The sequence below is a fragment of the Loxodonta africana genome, chromosome 1 (assembly GCF_030014295.1).
Source record: "Loxodonta africana isolate mLoxAfr1 chromosome 1, mLoxAfr1.hap2, whole genome shotgun sequence".
NCBI lineage: Eukaryota > Metazoa > Chordata > Mammalia > Proboscidea > Elephantidae > Loxodonta > Loxodonta africana.
In genome coordinates, this window is record NC_087342.1 from 188,526,627 (window position 1) to 188,541,767 (window position 15,141).

At 37.5% G+C, this 15,141-nt stretch overlaps 1 protein-coding gene across 1 annotated transcript in view; it reads left to right on the forward strand.

Moving 5' to 3' along the window:
* CLVS2 (clavesin 2) overlaps window positions 1-15,141 on the forward strand; it is an 84,526-nt gene that overhangs the window by 13,292 nt on the left and 56,093 nt on the right. The window contains exon 2 of the mRNA XM_003404240.4: window positions 4,427-4,601. Coding sequence (XP_003404288.1) covers window positions 4,427-4,601 — 175 coding nt within the window. The remainder of the gene's footprint in view (window positions 1-4,426; window positions 4,602-15,141) is intronic.

Below are 15,141 nucleotides of genomic sequence, written 5' to 3' on the forward strand. Positions count from 1 at the left end.
CAAATTACCTCTTGTCTTCAGCGCTTACTGGTGTCATGATTTCTTCTCACTACACACAATGCACCATCCTTCCAGAGCTGATTTCAGGTTCAAGTTTCACTTAATGCTATTTGGTATCCTTATAGCAAGAATGATCATCCTCACGGTGAGATGAAAGTTCTGCGTTGGCCTCTCCCAATGTTTTAATTTTCTTAGAAAATCTGATCTTTAGGAACTGCTTGTGAAAACCCCTTTTCCCTTTATCATTCTTTTGTGAGGAGAGAAACCCCTACTGTTATTGAAAAGAAAGTCCTGGGATTATGCTGCCCTTACCATATCATTATGAATTTCAGAAATGAAATTATTAATTTTTTTTTGAGGGGGGTCTACATTTTAACCTGAAATATCTTCTTTCTTCTCCAACTTTCCAGTTTGTGTATGTTATAGGCTGTGGGTCATTATGCTGTGTTAAGCTATTAAATTTAAGAAAGAGGGAGGGCAGCCATGAAGTGACAAAATTATTCGGCCATGCAGATGTCACAATTTTAAAGATAAATAAATAGTAGAACTACACAAAGTTCCATTTTAATATATATTCAGGAACTATTTTCCGATGTCACACTCCTAGGCCTATAATAGCCTGTCTGCTTTCCAGAGGTTTAAAAACAGTCCCTTGATCCTTGCCCTTTACAATGTAATATGCTGTCCTAAAGACCATCGTTCACTTTTTAAGTAAAATACAGTAACGAATATTCTCCAGTTCTGATTATACCCCACCGAGTACACTACATCTATGGTTACCAATAAAACAAAAAGTATGCGATGTGTATACTACAACCAACATTTATTGACGCTCTACTGTGTACCTAAACCGTTAAAAAAAAAAACGTTGCTGTTGAGTCGATTCCGACTCATAGCGACCCTAACTGTGTACCTACCATTGTACAAATGCTTTCACTTGCATCATCTCTTTGGCTCCACCCTATGAGACAGAGTTAGTTATAGTTACTCCCGTTTTTTTTTTTTTTTTTCCAGGTGAAGGAACTAAACTTCAGAATTATAAATCAATGACATGTCCGGGCTCATACAGCTAATGAGGGGGAGGGAGGAGATCCCATTTTGAAGTCTTCTGATGCAATGTCCTTGCTAGGTTAGTGCTGCTGTCCAAAAGGAGATCCTATTCCAAACTATTGATTTTACAGATGAAGAAATGAGGCCCAGAGAAAGTGAGGAATTGCCTGAAATTCCACAGTTATTCTTTTCTTTATGAAGTAGTATGCTTCCTCCATTCGCCTCCAAATGTTTTTAAAAGTAAAAATAGAACTACCCCTCTTTATGTACTCACTGTCTCATACTGTCTCCCTGGTGAGCCCATCACTTCCACTCAATGCAGAGAATTTCTACTCCTAATCCACCCACCCCCACATTGCACCTCTTCCTCAAGGTCCAGATTTATCTCTAGTTTTTCCTGAACATCTCCACCCAGAAGATGGAGATGTCTCAGAAGAAAAAACTTGAAATGCAGACTATAAAAAGTTGAAATTGTTAGTATCTTCCATAGATTTACTGATTCCCATTAAATACTGTAATTTCCTGAGGATTTCCTTCTCAAAGTAATTATTTTGCTTTTCTCTCAGCTCTGACTGCATTATCTCCATTGCTTTCTTGAGTTTAGTGTCTATATGCTTTTGATTCTAGAATCTTCAGCCTTGAGCCCCTCCTGAGTTCAGAAGCTATTTTTCTGAGATATTTACTTTATATATCTCTCTGGGTGTTCTACGTATTTCTTAACAACAAGTTCTATTCAAACCCCTACGCTTCTAGCTGTCCCAACTATGTTTTTTTTTTTTTTTGCATTATTCATTCTGATGAATGATTTTTACCATTTACTCAGGCTCTGAAACTAGAATCTGTATGTCATTCTTTACTCTCCCTTCAGTCTTATCCCCCACATTTAATTATCACAATTTAACAAATTTACAGTGCTTCTTAAATTTGGTTTCTGTCTTCATTCTTATTGCCAGTACCTTAATCAAGGCCTACCATCTACAACTAATGTCTTTTTTTTTAAATTGTGCTTTAAGTGAAAGTTTACAAGTCAAGTGAGACTCTCATACAAAAATTTATAAACACCTTGCTATACACTCCTAATTGCTCTCCCCCTAATGAGACAGCATACTCCTTCCCTCCACTCTCTGTTTTGCCATCTATTTGCCAGCTTCTGACCCCCTCTGCCCTCTAATCTCCCCTCCAGACAGGAGATGCCCACATAGTCTCGTGTGTCTACTTGGTCCAAGAAGCTCATTCTTTACCAGTATCATCTTCTATCCCATAGTCCAGTCCAATCCCTGTCTGAAGAGTTGTCTTTGGGAATGGTTCCTGTTTTGGGCTAACAGAAGGTCTGGGGACCATGACTTCCAGGGTCCTTCTGGTCTCAGTCAGACCATTAAGTCTGGTCTTTTTATGAGAATATGGGGTCTGCATCCCACTGCCCTCCTGCTCCCTCAGGGGTTCTCTGTTGTGATCCCTGTCAGGGCAGTCATTGGTTGTAGCCAGGCACCATCTAGTTCTTCTGGTCTTAGGCTGGTATAGTCTCTGGTTTATGTGGCCGTTTCTGTCTGTTGGGCTCATAATTACCTTGTGTCTTTGGTGTTCTTCATTGTCCTTTGCTCCAGGTGGGTTGAGACCAATTGATGCATTTTAGATGGCCGCTTGCTAGCGTTTAAGACCCCAGACACCACTCTCCAAAGTGGGATGCAGAATATTTTCTTAATAGATTTTATTATGCCAATTGACTTAGATGTCCCCTGAAACCATGGTCCCCAAACCCCTGTCCCTGCTACGCTTGCCTTTGAAGCATTCAGTTTATTCAGGAAACTGCTTTTGGTTTAGTCCAGTTGTGCTGACCTCTCCTGTACTGTGTGTTGTCTTTCCTTTCACCTAAAATAGTTCTTATCTACTATCTAATTAGTGAAAAACCCTCTCCCTCCATCCCTCCCTCCCCCTTCTCATAACCATAAAAGAATATTTTCTTCTCTGTTTAAACCATTTCTTGAGTTCTTAGAATAGTGGTCTTATACAGTATTTGTCCTTTTGCAGCTGACTAATTTCACTCAGCATAATACCTTCCAAGTTCCTCCATGTTATGAAATGTTTCATGGATTCATCATTGTTCTTTATCCATACGTAGTGTTCCATCGTGTGAATATACCATAATTTATTTATTCATTCATCCCTTGATGGGCACCTTGGTTGCTTCCATCTTTTTGCTATTGTAAACAGTGCTGCATTGAACATAGGTGTGCATATATCTGTTCGTGTAAAGGCTCTTGTTTCTCTAGGATATATTCCAAGGAGTGGGATTGCTGGATTGTATGGTAGATCTATTTCCAGTTTTTTAAGGAAGCGCCAAATCAATTTCTAAAGTGGTTGTACCATTTTACATTCCCACCAGCAGTGTATAAGTGTTCCAGTCTCTCCACAACCTCTCCAACACTTATTGTTTTGTTTTTTGGATTAATGCCAGCCTTGTTGGAGTGTATAACAGATGTCTTTACATTCTAGTACAGTCCCATTTAACAGGAAGAAACATTTATTAAGTTTCTGTAACCTGCCAGGTACTGTGGTAAGGTGCAAGGGGAAAAGAGATAAAAATTCAGCCCTAAATTTGGGTGGCTTGTGTAATAATAGGCAAATTTCCATTTTGTTTTTATTTATCTGCTTTTCTATCCCTTCATTCTTCTCTTTTTTTTTTTTTGTCTTTATGATACAATTCAATGCAAGTAATTAAAGTTTGTTGACTCTTTTAACTGTAGCTATTCAAATATGGGGAGCCCTGGTGGCACAGTGTTTAAGAGCTTGGTTGCTAACCAAAAGGTCAGCAGTTCATATCCACCAGCTGCTCCTTGGAAGCCCTATGGGGCAGTTCTACTCTGTCCTGTAGGGTTGCTATGAGTTGGAATCAACTCGAAAGCAATGAGTTTGGTTTTTTTTATGAGTTCAAATACAGTGGTCTTTTTTATTGATGAAACTTTTTGAGATATCATTCTCAAATTTTTCCCTATGAAGAAGATGTAAAATATCAGTATCATTGTGAGCATTCTTGAGATATTTAAAAAATACCATACTAGTTTTTTTTGGTAGTTGAAATGAGATTTTAAGAAAGCATAGGGAAGCCAGAAGGTACATTAAATTATTGTAAAATATGAAACTAGCTGGTATTTTCAAAAACATTGTAGTTTGGTAGAATACATGTTAAATTCTAATATGTTCAATGAGCACATATAGAATAGAGTAAACCTCCTCTTCAAAGAAGGTTTTAAAACAAAATCATCATCTTCAAATTCTTGAAGTATTTTAAAGGAAATTTTTAGTGTGCTAAAAGGTTTCTGTGTTTTCTATAATAGTGGCTGTCAGAATTAACGCAGTGCTTCTCTGTTGCTGATAGGTACACACTGGTGGATATTTTGCGTGCCATCTTACTTTCTTTAGAAGCCATGATTGAAGATCCTGAGCTTCAGGTGAATGGATTTGTTTTGATCATAGACTGGAGTAACTTCACCTTCAAGCAAGCTTCTAAACTTACACCAAGTATGCTGCGATTAGCTATTGAAGGCCTTCAGGTAAAGATTTACGAATTACCTAGTTTTCGGTTTCCCATGTCCCTTACTGAGTGGTTTAATTAACGTCTTTTGTCTCATCTATTCAAATAATAAAGTATCTTACTTACAGAATAATAAAAATAATTTTTAAAATAATTTTCCAGCACAAACATTACAACGCTTACTGAACAAGGGATTAGAGCAGAAAAGCTGAAGAACGCGGGTCTTTTAACAGTTAGATGACAGTATGTGGCGCTTGATACATCCTTACTTCTCACCATGTCTAAACATAAATACAAGTGACAAGCTTGATAATCAAAACAATTTTTATCCTGATAATCAAAACAAGCAACATCTTTTGGATTTTAGTTACTGAGCAATTTAAGGTTTGATTTTTGCTGGGTTTTCTTTCCTGTTCTATGTATATTTGTTAAGTGGCTATATACTTGCTTCATTATTCCATTTAACGCAGTAAATTTGGGATATGATCAGGAATATCTTCATGTTGCCTAAAAAACTGTTGGAAAGTTATTCAGTATGTTTTTTTTTGGTCTTTATGATATAAAATCACTGCTTTGACTTATTTTTTGGACTTAATTGGGGCTTATGTTGTCTATTTTTGGAGGGGGAGCCGTCACATGCACTTTATGTAGACACAGCACATCTTCCAGTGAAAGATGATTCTTTAACTGATTTGGAATTATAAAATGGGGAAATAATTATTATTTGGTGCCATTTCATAAATCTGCTATTGCCATTTTCTTTTTCACTTTTAGAATGTCTATCTTTTGCTTTCTAGTTTGCTCCACACTTTGTATATAATTTTCATGGAGTAGATTTCAAACTTTTAAAAAGGATTTTCAAATTACTTCTTGAGTGATGCTATTCATTATTTGCTTTTGATATTTTCGACATGTATTTTAGAAGTTTGCAAGTCAGGAGTTAATGTTTTCTAACTTTTATCACTGAAAATATTACTTGCTTTCGAATCACCCAGTTATATTTGTCATTTATTACACTAGGATGTTAGACCTTTCTGTTTATGTTGAATAAATCAAAATTATCCAGATCCCTCTTGTATAGTAATTTCTGACTGTGTCTATAAAACTTTTAACCAGTTGCCATCAAGTTGATTTCGACTTATAATGACCCTATAGAACAGAGTAGAACTGCCCCATAGGGTTTCCAAGGAGCGGCTGGTGTATTTGAACTGCTGACCTTTTGATTAGCAGCCAAACCCTTAATCACTGTGCCACCAGGCATCTAATTGATGACTCTAAAAGGACCACTTCTGCAGGTGGCAGAGCATATTAACCAAACTGAATTCACAGTTTGATTTCTGCCTCTGGAGTTGGTATGACACACTGATCCCTTTTCTCTGGATAGGCTTTTTATCCTGAAGCAAGTTTCCTGATTTGCCCTTGGTGTCAAGCTTGCTCTTGTTGTGTCTTTAACAACACCTTTTTTAACTTCACAGAGAACGTTGAAAAGGGTTGCAAAAGGGCATAAGACAAGGCTTGTTTAGAGGTACTTTTATCCTGTAGTATCAGGATTAATTCTGCCCTATTGCCAGGGATATATAAAGTGTTCTTCAGTTTGTAAAGAAAATTGGTTACCAGCCACCATGTTACTTAACACAGAATGATAGCCTAGCCTGTAATATTTTTTTCCCCTAATTAATTTGTGATCTCTTTTTGCACTAGTGGTAGGCTAGGCTTTCAGTTGCATGAAGGATTCATGTTGTTGTCAGTTTCCATTGAGTATATTCTGACTCATGGCGATCTCATGTGTGCAGAGTAGAACTGCTCCATAAGATTTTCAGGGCTATGACCTTTTGGAAGCAGATCTCCAGACCTGTCTTCCGAGGTACCTCTAGGTGGGTTCTAACTACCAACCTTTTAGCTAGTAGTCAAGCACTTAACCATTTGTGCTACCAAGGGTCTCCTGCATGAAAGACTAGAGAAGTCATATTATTCCCCAAGCAATTTTAAAAGCCACCTCAAAGTTAGATTCAGTATTATCTGACAACTTATATACCTTATTGAGTCATTTAATAGTAGGGTGATAGGTCATTGTAGGGTGACAAACTGACAACTTGGTCATGTTTGGGAGCTTCCCCGTTAGCCATGGCCATAATCAGGACAAGTTCTTTAAGTGCTTCATGTGAGCATAGCAGAAGCTACAGTCAGGTTAAACCTCAGGGCTTGTGCCTAGAGAGGGAGATGATCTCCCATATCAGCATGGACCTGCACTGGCTACCTATGTGGGACTGCCTCATCTCTATTCCCCAGAAACATCTCAGTCCCCTTCTCTTTTCTCCGAGGACACAGACTGAGTAAACAGGGTTGATTCCTCTTACTTGGCAGTTGTAAAGCCACTTAAAATAACTGAGCTCTTTCTGGGAATAATTTTGACATGTTATTAACTTTTAAACCCAAATTTTCTCCAATTCAAATTGATTTTTTATGGTGTGTTTGTGTGTGTGCATATAGCATAAAAAATCAATATCTATGTCTATGTAAATCAAAAACCACTGGTAAATCTGAATAGGAATGAAAGATGCACTACAGGTGTTTCATTGGGAGATGTATGATTTCATATTTAGTCTCTTATTGAAGTGACATTTACTAACTTTTCCAATCAAGTCCCTGTTGTACTTTGCATTTACTATATGAGGTCTATTATTGTGCATCGGTGTATATTTCATTCAGAACATGAATGGACATTTTTCAAGATTTCAAGATTTTTCAAGATCATAAAATCTTGTGAGTAAAGATACATACACAATTTTAAGCTGCTGAACACAACTATCACAATCACTAACACCACCAACACCACCACAACAGTAAATACCTTCTGATTAACTCAGGAAAATGAAGAGATGGAAATATTATAATAGTTCAGTGCTAACTTATATCAAACTACAATTCTATTATGTTGATTTTATTAAAGCAAATATTAAAAAAATAAGGAAGGCAATGAGTTGCTCTGTTGCCAGAAAGAAAACTTATTTTACTGACAGGTATTATGAATAGAATATGACTGTGTTTTGAAAAGGCCTCCTCTTTCTTCATCTTGAGGTGGCTGTATACCCTCTTTATCCACATACACCAACCCCCCTTTTTCTTTGAGCAAAAGAGTATTTTGAGTGACCTGGCCAGAGATAGCGCCTGATACTTTGAGTAAAGATGCGTAGACTATTGCTATGATGTCCACATCTGTTTACAGTGCAGGGTCAACTGAGGAACAGTGTGGAGGGGTAGAAATAGAAGCTTTTAAGTCAACCAGATCTGGGTTTAGATAACAAATCTGCCACATATTAAGTACTTGAGTAAGTTACTTAGCCTGTTTAAATCTCAGAACCTTCGCTTATAAAATTGACACCATAATGCCAGTTTTGAAGTATTACTATATTAGGAGTGGTACATCTTGCACTTAGCAGGTGGCATCAGTAATTAAAGTAATTGATGTGGATCAGCTTATTTTTCAGGTCGCATATTTTTCTGGATGTGTGCTGTAGTTCTCCCAGTTCAGTGCCTACCTAGACGGAGAAGAACAAAAGTTGATTGACGTTGGGAATCTGAATAACATCATATTTTGCTTTTGGTACTTAGATTGCAAATAATGCATTTTTCACCTATTCTCTGTGTGGTTAAATGGCATCTAGATACTTTTACCTTGGATGCCAAATAAAATATATTTTCATGTTGGAAACCAAATGAAAAATATAATTTTTCCATCCTGTGAAACTTTATCTTTGTTTCATTTGAGAGAAGCTCCAGGCACAGCTGAAAAAGTGGTGATTGTGGGGATGTCCTGGACCATGAGGGTTGAGCAAAAATTTGCTAAGTTGTTAAAGAGAGGAGGGAAATTTCAGGCAGAGGGTCATTAGGGAGACACTTTGATCAAATACACAGCTATAGGGGTTAAAGTATTTGATGCATCTGTTATGACACAACTAAAATGAGAAGCGAATCGAGGCAAATGACCAGAGATAAGCCCAGAGAGGTGGGCTGGGACCTGGATGTATGGGATGGAAGGTGGCATGCTATGTGGTTTGGTCTTGCTCTCCAGACATGGGAAAGTTGGAGACAGGAGGTAACCTGATCACTCCTCTGCATTGAAAAGATATCTTGGGTAGAAAAATGGACTTGGATCAAAAGAGTGAGGGGTTTGATCGAGAAAATCCCCAAACTGCTCTTGAGGTAATTATATCAATCTGATTTTTATTTATTTATTTATTTATTTTTTATAATAACTTTTATTAAGCTTCAAGTGAACGTTTACAAATCCAATCAGTCTGTCACATATAAGTTTACATACATCTCACTCCCTACTCCCACTTACTCTCCCCGTCTTGAGTCAGCCCTTTCAGTCTCTCCTTTCTTGACAATTTTGCCGGCTTCCCTCTCTCTCTATCCTCCCATCCCCCCTCCAGACAAGAGTTGCCAACACAATCTCAAGTGTCCACCTGATATAATTAGCTCACTCTTCATCAGCATCTCTCTCCCACCCGCTGACCAGTCCCTTTCATTTCTGATGAGTTGTCTTCGGGGATGGTTCCTGTCCTGTGTCAACTGAAGGTCTGGGGAGCATGGCCGCCGGGATTCCTCCAGTCTCAGTCAGACCATTAAGTTTGGTCTTCTTATGAGAATTTGGGGTCTGCATCCCACTGATCTCCTGCTCCCTCAGGGGTCCTCTGCTGAGCTCCCTGTCAGGGCAGTCATCGATTGTGGCCGGGCACCAACTAGTTCTTCTGGTCTCAGGATGATGCAGGTCTCTGGTTCATGTGGCCCTTTCTGTCTCTTGGGCTCTTAGTTGTCATGTGGGCTTGGTGTTCTTCATTTTCCTTTGCTCCAGGTGGGTTGAGACCAATTGCTGCATCTTAGATGGCTGCTTGTTAGCATTTAAGACCCCAGACGCCACATTTCAAAGTGGGATGCAGAATGATTTCATAATAGAATTATTTTGCCAATTGACTTAGAAGTCCCCGCAAACCATGTTCCCCAGACCCCCGCGCTTGCTCCGCTGACCTTTGAAGCATTCATTTTATCCCGGAAACTTCTTTGCTTTTGGTCCAGTCCAATTGAGCTGACCTTCCATGTATTGAGTGTTGTCTTTCCCTTCACCTAAAGCAGTTCTTATCTACTGATTGATTAATCAATAAAAAACCCTCTCCCACCCTCCCTCCCTCCCCCCCTCGTAACCACAAAAGTATGTGTTCTTCTCAGGTTTACTATTTCTCAAGATCTTATAATAGAGGTCTTATACAATATTTGTCCTTTTGCCTCTGACTAATTTCGCTCAGCATAATGCCTTCCAGGTTCCTCCATGTTATGAAATGTTTCAGAGATTCGTCACTGTTCTTTATCGATGCGTAGTATTCCATTGTGTGAATATACCACAATTTATTTACCCATTCATCCGTTGATGGACACCTTGGTTGCTTCCAACTTTTTGCTATTGTAAACAGAGCTGCAATAAACATGGGTGTGCATATATCTGTTTGTATGAAGGCTCTTGTATCTCTAGGGTATATTCCTAGCAGTGGGATTTCTGGGTTGTATGGTAGTTCTATTTCTAACTGTTTAAGATAACGCCAGATAGATTTCCAAAGTGGTTGTACCATTTTACATTCCCACCAGCAGTGTATGAGAGTTCCAATCTCTCCGCAGCCTCTCCAACATTTATTATTTTGTGTTTTTTGGATTAATGCCAGCCTTGCTGGTGTGAGATGGAATCTCATCGTAGTTTTAATTTGCATTTCTCTAATGGCTAATGATCGAGAGCATTTTCTCATGTATCTGTTGGCTGTCTGAATATCTTCTTTAGTGAAGTGTGTGTTCATATCCTTTGCCCACTTCTTGATTGGGTTGTTTGTCTTTTTGTGGTTGAGTTTTGACAGAATCATGTAGATTTTAGAGATCAGGCGCTGGTCGGAGATGTCATAGCTGAAAATTCTTTCCCAATCTGTAGGTGGTCTTTTTACTCTTTTGGTGAAGTCTTTAGATGAGCATAGGTGTTTGATTTTTAGGAGCTCCCAGTTATCGGGTTTCTCTTCATCATTTTTGGTAATGTTTTGTATTCTGTTTATACCTTGTATTAGGGCTCCTAGGGTTGTCCCAATTTTTTCTTCCATGATCTTTATCGTTTTAGTCTTTATGTTTAGGTCTTTGATCCACTTGGAGTTAGTTTTTGTGCATGGTGTGAGGTATGGGTCCTGTTTCATTTTTTTGCAAATGGATATCCAGTTATGCCAGCACCATTTGTTAAAAAGGCTATCTTTTCCCCAGTTAATTGACACTGGTCCTTTGTCAAATATCAGCTGCTCATACGTGGATGGATCTATGTCTGGGTTCTCAATTCTGTTCCATTGGTCTATGTGTCTGTTGTTGTACCAATACCAGGCTGTTTTGACTACTGTGGCTGTATAATAGGTTCTGAAGTCAGGTAAGGTGAGGCCTCCCACTTTCTTCTTCTTTTTCAGTAGTGCTTTGCTTATCCGGGGCTTCTTTCCGTTCCATATGAAATTGGTGATTTGTTTCTCTATCCCCTTAAAATATGACATTGGAATTTGGATCGGAAGTGCGTTAAATGTATAGATGGCTTTTGGTAGAATAGACATTTTTACTATGTTAAGTCTTCCTATCCATGAGCAAGGTATGTTTTTCCACTTAAGTATGTCCTTTTGAATTTCTTGTAGTAGAGCTTTGTAGTTTTCTTTGTATAGGTCTTTTACATCCTTGGTAAGATTTATTCCTAAGTATCTTATCTTCTTGGGGGTTACTGTGAATGGTATTGATTTGGTTATTTCCTCTTCGGTGTTCTTTTTGTTGATGTAGAGGAATCCAAGTGATTTTTGTATGTTTATTTTATAACCTGAGACTCTGCCAAACTCTTCTATTAGTTTCAGTAGTTTTCTGGAGGATTCCTTAGGGTTTTCTGTGTATATAATCATGTCATCTGCAAATAGGGATAACTTTACTTCTTCCTTGCCAATCCGGATACCTTTTATTTCTTTGTCTAGCCTGATTGCACTGGCTAAGACTTCCAACACGATGTTGAATAAGAGCGGTGATAAAGGGCATCCTTGTCTGGTTCCCGTTCTCAAGGGAAATGCTTTCAGGTTCTCTCCATTTAGAGTGATATTGGCTGTTGGCTTTGCATAGATGCCCTTTATTATGTTGAGGAATTTTCCTTCAATTCCTATTTTGGTAAGAGTTTTTATCATGAATGGGTGTTGGACTTTGTCAAATGCCTTTTCTGCATCAATTGATAAGATCATGTGGTTTTTGTCTTTTGATTTATTTATGTGATGGATTACATTAATGGTTTTTCTGATATTAAACCAGCCTTGCATACCTGGTATAAATCCCACTTGATCAGGGTGAATTATTTTTTTGATGTGTCGTTGGATTCTATTGGCTAGAATTTTGTTGAGGATTTTTGCATCAATGTTCATGAGGGATATAGGTCTATAATTTTCTTTTTTTGTAATGTCTTTACCTGGTTTTGGTATCAGGGAGATGGTGGCTTCATAGAATGAGTTGGGTAGTATTCCGTCATTTTCTATGCTTTGGAATACCTTTAGTAGTAGTGGTGTTAACTCTTCTCTGAAAATTTGGTAGAACTCTGCAGTGAAGCCGTCCGGGCCAGGACTTTTTTTTGTTGGGAGTTTTTTGATTACCGTTTCAATCTCTTTTTTTGTTATGGGTCTATTTAGTTGTTCTACTTCTGAATGTGTTAGTTTAGGTAGGTAGTGTTTTTCCAGGAATTCATCCATTTCTTCTAGGTTTTCAAATTTGTTAGAGTACAATTTTTCATAATAATCTGAAATGATTCTTTTAATTTCATTTGGTTCTGTTGTGATGTGGTCCTTCTCATTTCTTATTCGGGTTATTTGTTTCCTTTCCTGTATTTCTTTAGTCAGTCTAGCCAATGGTTTATCAATTTTGTTAATTTTTTCAAAGAACCAGCTTTTGGCTTTGTTAATTCTTTCGATTGTTTTTCTGTTCTCTAATTCATTTAGTTCAGCTCTAATTTTTATTATTTGTTTTCTTCTGGTGCCTGATGGATTCTTTTGTTGCTCACTTTCTATTTGTTCAAGTTGTAGGGACAGTTCTCTGATTTTGGCTCTTTCTTCTTTTTGTATGTGTGCATTTATCGATATAAATTGGCCTCTGAGCACTGCTTTTGCTGTGTCCCAGAGGTTTTGATAGGAAGTATTTTCATTCTCGTTGCTTTCTATGAATTTCCTTATTCCCTCCTTGATGTCTTCTATAACCCAGTCTTTTTTCAGGAGGGTATTGTTCATTTTCCAAGTGTTTGATTTCTTTTCCCTCGTTTTTCTGTTATTGATCTCTAGTTTTATTGCCTTGTGGTCTGAGAAGATGCTTTGTAATATTTCGATGTTTTGGACTCTGCAAAGGTTTGTTTTATGACCTAATATGTGGTCTATTCTAGAGAATGTTCCATGTGCGCTGGAAAAAAAAGTATATTTTGCAGCAGTTGGGTGGAGAGTTCTGTATAAGTCAATGAGGTCAAGTTGGTTGATTGTTGTAATTAGATCTTCCGTGTCTCTGTTGAGCTTCTTACTGGATGTCCTGTCCTTCTCCGAAAGTGGTGTGTTGAAGTCTCCTACTATAATTGTGGAGGTATCTATCTCGCTTTTCAGTTCTGTTAAAATTTGATTTATGTATCTTGCAGCCCTGTCATTGGGTGCGTAAATATTTAATATGGTTATGTCTTCCTGATCAATTGTCCCTTTTATCATTATATAGTGTCCTTCTTTATCCTTTGTGGTGGATTTAAGTCTAAAGTCTATTTTGTCAGAAATTAATATTGCTACTCCTCTTCTTTTTTGCTTATTGTTTGCTTGATATACTTTTTTCCATCCTTTGAGTTTTAGTTTGTTTGTGTCTCTAAGTCTAAGGTGTGTCTCTTGTAGGCAGCATATAGATGGATCGTGTTTCTTTATCCAGTCTGTGACTCTCTGTCTCTTTATTGGTGCATTTAGTCCATTTACATTCAGGGTAATTATAGATAAATAAGTTTTTAGTGCTGTCATTTTGATGCCTTTTTATGTGTGTTGTTGACAATTTCATTTTTCCACATACTTTTTTGTGCTGAGGCGTTTTTCTTAGTAAATTGTGAGATCCTCATTTTCATAGTGTTTGACTTTATGTTAGTTGAGTCGTTACGTTTTTCTTGGCTTTTATCTTGAGTTATAGAGTTGTTATACCTTTTTGTGGTTACCTCATTATATACCCCTATTTTTCTAAGTAAAAACCTAACTTGTATTGTTCTATATCGCCTTGTATCACTCTCCATATGGCAGTTCAATGCCTCCTGTATTTAGTCCCTCTTTTTGATTATTGTGATCTTTTACCTATTGACTTCCATGATTCCCTGTTATGTGTATTTTTTTTTTTTAATTAATCTTAATTTGTTTGTTTTTGTGATTTCCCTATTTGAGTTGATATCAGGACGTTCTGTTTTGTGACCTTGTGTTGTGCTGATAACTGATATTATTGGTTCTGTGACCAAACAATATCCTTTAGTATTTCTTGTAGCTTTGGTTTGGTTTTTGCAAATTCTCTAAACTTGTGTTTGTCTGTAAATATCTTAATTTCGCCTGCATATTTCAGAGAGAGTTTTGCTGGATATATGATCCTTGGCTGGCAGTTTTTCTCCTTCAGTGTTCTGTATATGTCGTCCCATTCCCTTCTTGCCTGCATGGTTTCTGCTGAGTAGTCAGAACTTATTCTTATTGATTCTCCCTTGAAGGAAACCTTTCTTTTCTCCCTGGCTGCTTTTAAAATTTTCTGTTTATCTTTGGTTTTGGTGAGTTTGATGATAATATGTCTTGGTGTTTTTCTTTTTGGATCAATCTTAAATGGGGTTCGATGAGCATCTTGGATAGATATCCTTTCGTCTTTCATGATGTCAGGGAAGTTTTCTGTCAGAAGTTCTTCAACTATTTTCTCTGTGTTTTCTGACCCCCCTCCCTGTTCTGGGACTCCAATCACCCGCAGGTTATCCTTCTTGATAGAGTCCCACATAATTCTTAGGGTTTCTTCATTTTTTTTAATTCTTTTATCTGATTTTTTTTCAGCTATGTTGGTATTGATTCCCTGGTCCTCCAGATGTCCCAGTCTGCATTCTAATTGCTCGAGTCTGCTCCTCTGACTTCCTAGTGTGTTGTCTAATTCTGTTATTTTATTGTTAATCTTTTGGATTTCTACATGTTGTCTCTCTATGGATTCTTGCAACTTATTAATTTTTCCAGTATGTTCTTGAATAATCTTTTTGAGTTCTTCAACAGTTTTATCAGTGTGTTCCTTGGCTTTTTCTGCAGATATCCTAATTTCATTTGTGATATCATTAAGCATTCTGTAAATTAGTTTTTTATATTCTGTATCTGATAATTCCAAAATTGTATCTTCATTTGGGAAAGATTTTGATTCTTTTGTTTGGGGGGTTGGAGAAGCTGTCACGGTCTGCTTCTTTAAGTGGTTTGATATGGATTGTTGTCTCCGAGCCATCACTGGGAAACTAGTTT